Source organism: Lepisosteus platostomus, chromosome 4, assembly GCF_059453375.1.
Source record: "Lepisosteus platostomus isolate fLepPlt1 chromosome 4, fLepPlt1.hap1, whole genome shotgun sequence".
NCBI classification, from domain to species: Eukaryota; Metazoa; Chordata; class Actinopteri; order Semionotiformes; family Lepisosteidae; genus Lepisosteus; species Lepisosteus platostomus.
The window spans coordinates 76,048,370-76,056,793 of NC_142614.1; the positions used below are offsets into that span (position 1 = coordinate 76,048,370).

At 52.8% G+C, this 8,424-nt stretch overlaps 1 protein-coding gene across 1 annotated transcript; it reads left to right on the forward strand.

The window, feature by feature from the left end:
- The first annotated feature begins 2,398 nt into the window (after positions 1 to 2,398).
- Positions 2,399 to 7,899, forward strand: LOC148673858 (sepiapterin reductase-like). The gene is made up of 3 exons (XM_088630763.1): positions 2,399 to 3,014; positions 3,799 to 4,089; positions 6,429 to 7,899. Exons 1-3 carry the CDS (start codon positions 2,711 to 2,713, stop codon positions 6,617 to 6,619), a joined length of 786 nt encoding a protein of 261 aa, XP_088486889.1. The 5' UTR covers positions 2,399 to 2,710; the 3' UTR covers positions 6,620 to 7,899.
- Positions 7,900 to 8,424: the final 525 nt, after the last annotated feature.

The window sequence follows — 8,424 nt, forward strand, 5'->3', positions numbered from 1 at the left end:
TCGTTGAGGTGACAGTAATGTACTGGGCGGCAGGCTTCACACTCTGGTTAGCCATGTTGTTTGTCATTGGTCACACCAGAGAGCCATGTCCAGGAGCTCCCCTGCGGGGTAGGATCGAGGAGCAGGGGCAAGCCGGGTAGTCACAAGGGAATTCAAGATTACGATATAAACTCACCAATCTGGAAAACACAGAGGAAATGCATTTTCTTTATTATCTGCCAAGTGGACAACAGCATCAGGCCTGGTTATTAAGTGCTTTAGGGCTTAACATTAAGTGTGACTCTTATGCAGTCTTGAAAGCCAAAGAGTTACATGATCTTTGATATATATTTCCCTCTGTCATGCTGCCAGAAATGCACAGATCAGGAAAGAAACCTCCTATTTGGCTCAGCAAGTGAAAGAATTAACCGTACAGGCCTGTCATAATCATCAAAACTGTTTGAGGCCGAGATCTGGGCTGGATCTGGGTGTGGGGTGTGGGAGGGTGAACCTCACTTTTTCTCGGTGCTCTTCCTGGGCAGAAGCAGAAGCTTCTGAAGTGGCTCAGGAAGTCCAGCAGTGCTGTTGAGGCCGATATCCTTGAAGGAAACCAAGATATCGGCCTCAACAACATGGCTTTGCAGCTTGCTCCACCCTCCCACAACTCTTTGGGTAGAGAATCGCCTCCTGTTCCTGATTTTAAATGCAATTCCACATAGTTTCAAATTGTTCCTCTGGCTCATATTTCACTGTCAGTCTCTCCTTGTTCCAATTCTCAGATACATTCAACTCAGTGGATGTCTTCAGAATCAATAGTGAAACACTAACCAGTGGTCACATGTAGAAATTTAACAAAAGTTATTTTAAATGTAACCAGGCAACACACATTCACATAAAGAGATGTGGGAGTGTGGAACCAATATTGTTCAACAATGCATTAAACAATCTTGTTTATAACTGCTCTTACATAACATTTCTTATGTTCTTATGCTTATTTCAAAACCCCAACTTGAACTGTGTCAGGGGAGCTTCTTGTAGAAGCAGTGGGTATTGTGTTCAATCTGTGGATAAACTTTAAACTGGTATGAATAAAACCTTTCAAGACGGGGTATTAAAGACTGACGAGTGACCCAGATCTTGTTTTGTTCTTTTGGCAGGCATGTTGGGCTCCAAAGGGAAGGTACTCTGGGACAGCAGTGTGACTGCTTACAGTGCAAGTGACTGCAAGTTACATGAGGGCCTTATACCCTGTAGGGCTCAGCAGACTTCTTCCCTAATCTGGGGAGAGACACTGCTAGGGACCAGCTGATGACTATCTGCTGACCTCAATAGACATGGACTGCCCAAGCCTGCCCGTCCCCGGTCAGCACACTGTCACCTGCCTGTCCCCTGGTCAGTACACTCCCACCTGCCTGTCCCTCTCCTGGTCAGTACACTCTCACCTGCCTGTCCCTCTCCTGGTCAGTACACACTCACCTGCCTGTCCCTCTCCTGGTCAGTACACTCTCACCTGTTCCTCTCCTGGTCAGTACACACTCACCTGCCTGTCCCTCTCCTGGTCAGTACACACTCACTTGCCTGTCCCTCTACTGGTCAGTACACTCTCACCTGCCTGTCCCTCTACTGGTCAGTACACTCTCACCTGCCTGTCCCTCTCCTGGTCAGTACACTCTCACCTGCCTGTTCCTCTCCTGGTCAGTACACTCTCACCTGCCTGTCCCTCTCCTGGTCAGTACACTCTCACCTGCCTGTCCCTCTCCTGGTCAGTACACACTCACCTGCCTGTCCCTCTCCTGGTCAGGACACACTCACCTGCCTGTACCTCTCCTGGTCAGTACACTCTCACCTGTTCCTCTCCTGGTCAGTACACACTCACTTGCCTGTCCCTCTACTGGTCAGTACACTCTCACCTGCCTGTCCCTCTCCTGGTCAGTACACTCTCACCTGCCTGTCCCTCTCCTGGTCAGTACACACTCACCTGCCTGTCCTTCTCCTGGTCAGTACACACTCACCTGTCCCTCATTGTAACTGCTGTCTCCTCTCATTGTGTGCATTTTTCTTACAGTGAAGTGCTTTGGGAAACCTCTTTAATGAAAGGCACTATATTATTACCTTCATTTTATTACCTAAAATGAAGGTAATAATAATAATAATAATAATAATAATAATAATAATAATAATAATAATATTTTTGCAGACACTGTGCAGTGTCGGTCCGGACCTGGGGGAGGAGATGTCGGGGCTGCCCGGGGTGTGCGGGTACTAACCAGCGCAAAGGGGCAGCCTGGCAGAAAGCAAAGGTTCCTGTCAGGTGATGAGCAGCTCGCATCTTCTTCCTCACACTCAATCGACGCAGTTTATAAAGCGCAACTACAAGCACCTAATTTTTTTTTAAAATAGTAAAATATAAATGTCATATATTTTTTAATGTGATTATCATAGATTGCGTTATTTTTTTACCTATTCCCCCGGACAAACGCGCCCCGGCCGCGGAGGGTGATTGTCCCCGGGCGCAGTGCCTCTCCCACGCCGGGGAGGGGAGTCACAAGGCCGGCACCCCGCCTGCCGCGCATTCCCGATCCGCCTCGCCTCCGTCAGCACCCTCTGACAGCCTCACGGGTCCGGACCTTGCCGGGGTTATATAGCAGAGAGGCCCACGCGTGTCGCCCACTTCCCGCCGCCGAGGAAAACGGTGTTTTTGAGCGGCCGTGCCCGTGAAGATCTCAGCGCGATGCCCGGCTCGGACCTCGGCAAGGCCGTGTGCATCATCACCGGCGCCTCCAAGGGCTTCGGCCGCAGCCTGGCCCTGCAGCTCGGCGGCCTGCTGCAGGCGGGCTCGGTGCTGGTGCTGGCGGCCCGCTCCGGGGACCAGCTGCTGGAGCTGAGCGGGGAGCTGAGCGGGGAGCTGGCCGGCGTGGAGGTGCGCTGCGTGACGGCCGACCTGGCCCGCAGGGAGGGGATAGAGGAGACGGTGCGGGTCGCCAGGGAGGCGGCGCCGAAGGACATCGACCACCTGCTGCTCATCAACAACGCAGGTGAGGCTTAGAGAACAGGCTCGGAGCCCAGCCTCGGATAAGTGCAACTAAAATCTGCAATATTCCTGACCGACTTGTCGCCGTTTGTTTTGGGCACTTTCGGCATGTAGCTATTGCTAAGAGTTCATCATACTGTATATAAAACTGATTTGCTGTGAGTCTGGCAGATCGTTACTGCTGGTCAGCTGTTCTCACAGAACACAGAATTCACAGTAACTGGGCGACACAGGCAGACCTGGCTGCCCAGAGAGGACAGGCTGTGCTCCTACTGCCAGCGGGGAGAAATAGAGACAGAGGTGCACTTCCTACTGCACTGTGACAGATATTCTGAAATTAGAGAAACATTGTTCCCTAAATTTAAAAATCTAATCTCAGAATTCCCCCACCTGCCAGAATCACAACGGGTCCCAATCCTACTGGGAGAGGGAGGAGGGAACTCATCTGAGCTGGCAGCCCAGTATGTGATCTCCTGTCCTGAGGAACAGACAGTGATGTGTCTGTATTGTAAATGTCTGTAGCTGTTCTGTTAGTTGTATATGGTTTGAAAACACTATAATTCATATATCCTTAGTATTACATGCTGAGCAAGAATCCTCTGTGGTCTGGAGGGCAGTTCTGTTTGGCGTCTCAGTGGTACAGATGTGTAGCAGTAGCGACAGAGGACCGGTCCGGTGTAGCGGCGCCGCGAGGGTTTGGGCCTGCAGGACCGGTCTGGTGTCTCAGTGGCAGCAGTACAGCTGTGTAGCAGTAGCGACACGCAGTGACGGTGAACTCTCTCTCCCAGGCTCCCTCGGTGACATCAGCCGCAATGCGGTTAGCTTCACGGACCCCAGCGAGGTGGACGCCTACCTGTCGATGAACGTGAGCTCGGCGCTCAGCCTGACGGCGAGCGTGCTGGGGGCGTTCCCGCGGCGACCAGGGCTTCGGCGCAGCGTGGTCAACATCAGCTCACTGTGCGCCCTGCAGCCCTACCGCTCCTGGGTGCTGTACTGCACTGGCAAGGCAGCCAGACACATGATGTTCAGGGTGCTGGCTGAGGAGGAGCCTGATGTCAGAGTGCTGAACTACGCACCCGGTGAGAGGAGAGAGAGACTGGGGGGAGAGGGGAGACAGGAAAGAGAGAGAGGAGAGGGACTGCTCTGTGCAGATGACCTGGTCCTGCTGTTGCCCACAGAACAGGGGCTGCAGCAGAACCTGGCACTGCTGGAGCAGTACTGTCAGACCTGGGCACTGACAGCCCATCTGGACCCAGAACAGGGTCAGCAACAGAGCCTGGCACTGCTGGAGCAGTGCTGTCAGACCTGGGCACTGACAGCCCATCTGGACCCAGAACAGGGTCAGCAACAGAGCCTGGCACTGCTGGAGCAGTGCTGTCAGACCTGGGCACTAACAGCCCATCTGGACCCAGAACAGGGTCAGCAACAGAGCCTGGCACTGCTGGAGCAGTACTATCAGACCTGGGCACTGACAGCCCATCTGGACCCAGAACAGGGTCAGCAACAGAGCCTGGCACTGCTGGAGCAGTGCTGTCAGACCTGGGCACTGACAGCCCATCTGGACCCAGAACAGGGTCAGCAACAGAGCCTGGCACTGCTGGAGCAGTGCTGTCAGACCTGGGCACTGACATCCCATCTGGACCCAGAACAGGGTCAGCAACAGAGCCTGGCACTGCTGGAGCAGTACTATCAGACCTGGGCACTGACAGCCCATCTGGACCCAGAACAGGGTCAGCAACAGAGCCTGGCACTGCTGGAGCAGTACTATCAGACCTGGGCACTGACAGCCCATCTGGACCCAGAACAGGGTCAGCAACAGAGCCTGGCACTGCTGGAGCAGTGCTGTCAGACCTGGGCACTGACAGCCCATCTGGACAAGACCAGAGTTATGGTTTTCCAGAAGAAAACCAGATCTCAGGGAAACAGGTACAAATTCACACTGAACAACACATTGAAACACACATCCAGCTACACATACATATTGGTCTGACTGTCAGCTCATCTGTGAGTTTTCACCTAGCTACGCAATAAGATCAACAAGAATCTGGCTCCAAATATTTGAAAGTGTAATCCAACCCATTGTGCTATACGGCAGTGAAGTGTGGGGTCCCCTCACAGACCAGGAGTACACTCAATTACACTCTGCACATGGAGATCTGTAGAAACATCCTCCATGTGCAGAGAAAAACACCTAACAACGGGTGCAGGGACGAATTATGCCAGTACCCACTATTGATAAACATACAGAAAAGAGTATTAAAGTATTGGCTACACCTAAAAACAGCAACCAAAACCTCTACCACCACGAAGCCCTGCTGAGCCCAAAACAGAGCCCCCTGAGCCAGCTGGTCCCGAGGCTCACTGACCTGAGCCACACCGACACCAGCCAGCCTCAGGACAGCACTGCTAGAGCACCACAACCCAGACTCAACCACATCACAGCACAGATCAAACAGCAATATCTCACACACTGGGACACACACACACAAACACAACATAAACTGGAATGCTACAGAACCCTAAACAGACAACAATACACACTAGCTGAATATTTGATCAAGATAAGAAACAGCAAAAAGAAACAGACCCTGACGAAATACAGGCTGAGTGACCACAGCCTGGCCATAGAAACTGGGCGACACAGGCAGACCTGGCTGCCCAGAGAGGACAGGCTGTGCTCCCACTGTAGAGACAGGTGCACTTCCTACTGTACTGTGACAGATACTCTGGGATTAGAGAAACATTCTTCTCTAAATTCAGAAATCTAATCCCAGAGTTCCCACACCTCCCAGAATCACAACAGCTCCCAAACCTACTGGGAGAGGGAGGAGGGAACTCAGTTGAACTGGCAGCCCAGTATGTGATCTCCTGTCCCAGCCTGAGGAACAGACAGTGAGCCTGTCTCTCAATAATAATAATACAGTGTGTGATCTCCTGTCCCAGCCTGAGGAACAGACAGTGAGCCTGTCTCTCAATAATAATAATACAGTGTGTGATCTCCTGTCCCAGCCTGAGGAACAGACAGTGAGCCTGTCTCTCAATAATAATAATACAGTGTGTGATCTCCTGTCCCAGCCTGAGGAATAGTGAGCCTGTCTCTCAATAATAATAATACAGTGTGTGATCTCCTGTCCCAGCCTGAGGAATAGTGAGCCTGTCTCTCAATAATTCTCCATATGTTTATATGTACATGCACTATGATGTGTCTGTATTGTAAATGTCTGTAGATGTTTTGTCAATTGTATATGCTTTGTCATGCCGATAAAGCTGTTTGAATTGAATGGTGGAGAGAGAGATAGGAGTGACAGTGGGAGGAGAGAGGTCAGTGGGGGTGTAAGTGTGAGTGGGCACCTTCTCCTTCTCTGTACTTCATTGTTTCTGTTCTGTCTCCCTGACGTGACGCTGCCTCTCTCTGCAGGCCCGCTGGACACGGACATGCAGACGCAGGCTCGCAGCCTCACTGGGGACGCGCAGGTCCGACAGTCCTTTTCCGACATGCACAGCAAGGGGGGGCTGCTGTCCTGTTCCCAGTCCGGTGCCAAGCTGGCGCAGCTGCTGCTCGAGGACCAGTACCAGTCTGGGGCACAAATCGACTATTACGACATCTAGACCCCCCCGCCACAGCACACAGCTACGCCAGCTGGACCATCGTACTGTCCTGTATTTAGACTGGAGCCACACTACACTACTGACCTGTAACCTGCCAGTGCACTGACCTGTAAGTGGACCACCCCACTGACCTGCAGCTGGACCACAGCCACCCCACTGACCTGCAGCTGGACCACAGCCACCCCACTGACCTGTAACTGGACCACCCCACTGACCTGCAGCTGGACCACAGCCACCCCACTGACCTGTAAGTGGACCACCCCACTGACCTGCAGCTGGACCACAGCCACCCCACTGACCTGCAGCTGGACCACAGCCACCCCACTGACCTGTAACTGGACTGCACCCATCCCACTGACCTGCAGCTGGACCACAGCCACCCCACTGACCTGTAACTGGACCACAGCAACTCTACTGAAACAGTGATACAGCTGACTCGCTGCTGGACAGAACACTGAATACGTCTGGTCGTCATTCCAGTTTGAAGAAGTACAGATCACATTCCTCAACTGTCTGTTTGTGCAAACCTGGACTCTCGGAGCCTGTGAGCGCAGAGCAGTGAAGTGGGCTCCTGTCTCGTCTCCCACCCTGTGTCCTGCGCCTTATTTTCCCGCTTCTGTAACCCCTCTGCAGTGACCTGGTTGATTTTGGTTGTGTGCTGTGCTTTTTCCTGAGTGGTGAGAAGCTCAGTGAGTGGACTTCTTATCGGCCGGACAGGACGGCTTCAGAAGCACACGTTCACGAGAGAAGAGACCAATCTTTCATGCTTTACTGAGGCCTCTGTATTACAGCTGATGGCTCTGACTGTGCCTCTCTGTGGGGTGCTGGGTGTAGGGAGCCCTAGGAGAGAGAAGGCACCCCCAAAGATACTGCGATTCTGTCCAAAGGAATTGTTCACAGCAATGAGATGCGCAGTGTGCACACCTTCTACTGTTTAATGATTTCTTATGCTCTGGGCCCTGCCAGTGTTTCAGCACACAACCAGCGTACAGTGAGGGATGCCGCAGAGAGCTGTGTCCCTCTTGTCCTCGTGTGTCAGGTGGTGGCTGGGCTGTGGCGCCCCCTTGTGGGGTGGGACAGGGCAGGGGGAGGGGCTCTGGTCCCAGTCTGCGTTCAGAAGTTTGTGCAGTGCCTTAAGAACGTGTGTTCTGTTATTGTTGATGATATTGTTATTAATGTATCAGTGATGTCTGAAAATCTGGGCACAGTACCCTTGTCTCAGTTGTGAGTGTTCTGGTGTACGGGAGAGTATTTTGTCATAAATAAAATCCATTGAAGAAGTTGTTTGCGGTGTTGTTGTGGAAGAAGATCCATCGGGATCATCCCTGCGTTGTGCCTGCGGATGGGCTGGGAACTCCTGCCTCCTGATCCCTGCGCCCGGCCCTGTCCCTCCTCAGGATCAGGGTGCAGAAGCACTACGGACCAGGGGTGACGTGACTGAGCCTGGCCAGCGTGTGGAGGGGTGGACAGTGGGGTGAATGCGCTGTGTACGTCCTGCAGGAGTGTGGGGTGTGGGGTCACACTGACTGCCCGGGGACGCCCTGTCTCTGTGCTGCTGTGGCGCTCTGAGAGGTTCAGAAAAGGTTCAGAAACTGCTCGCGGTAAAAAAAAATCGCGGTACGTTCGGTATAGTGTGTGCCTTCAGTCTTGAAGAACAGCAGAGTCTCCGAGAGACTCCAGGCTTCCCAGCGCGGGCTGCTGTGTCTGTGTGCTGTGTGTCGGGTTTCCTCCTGGTCTCTGAGGAGCAGCAGCTGTGAGCTCACAGGGAGCTCGAGAGGAGCTGTGTCTCCAGGGGCTGTTCCTGC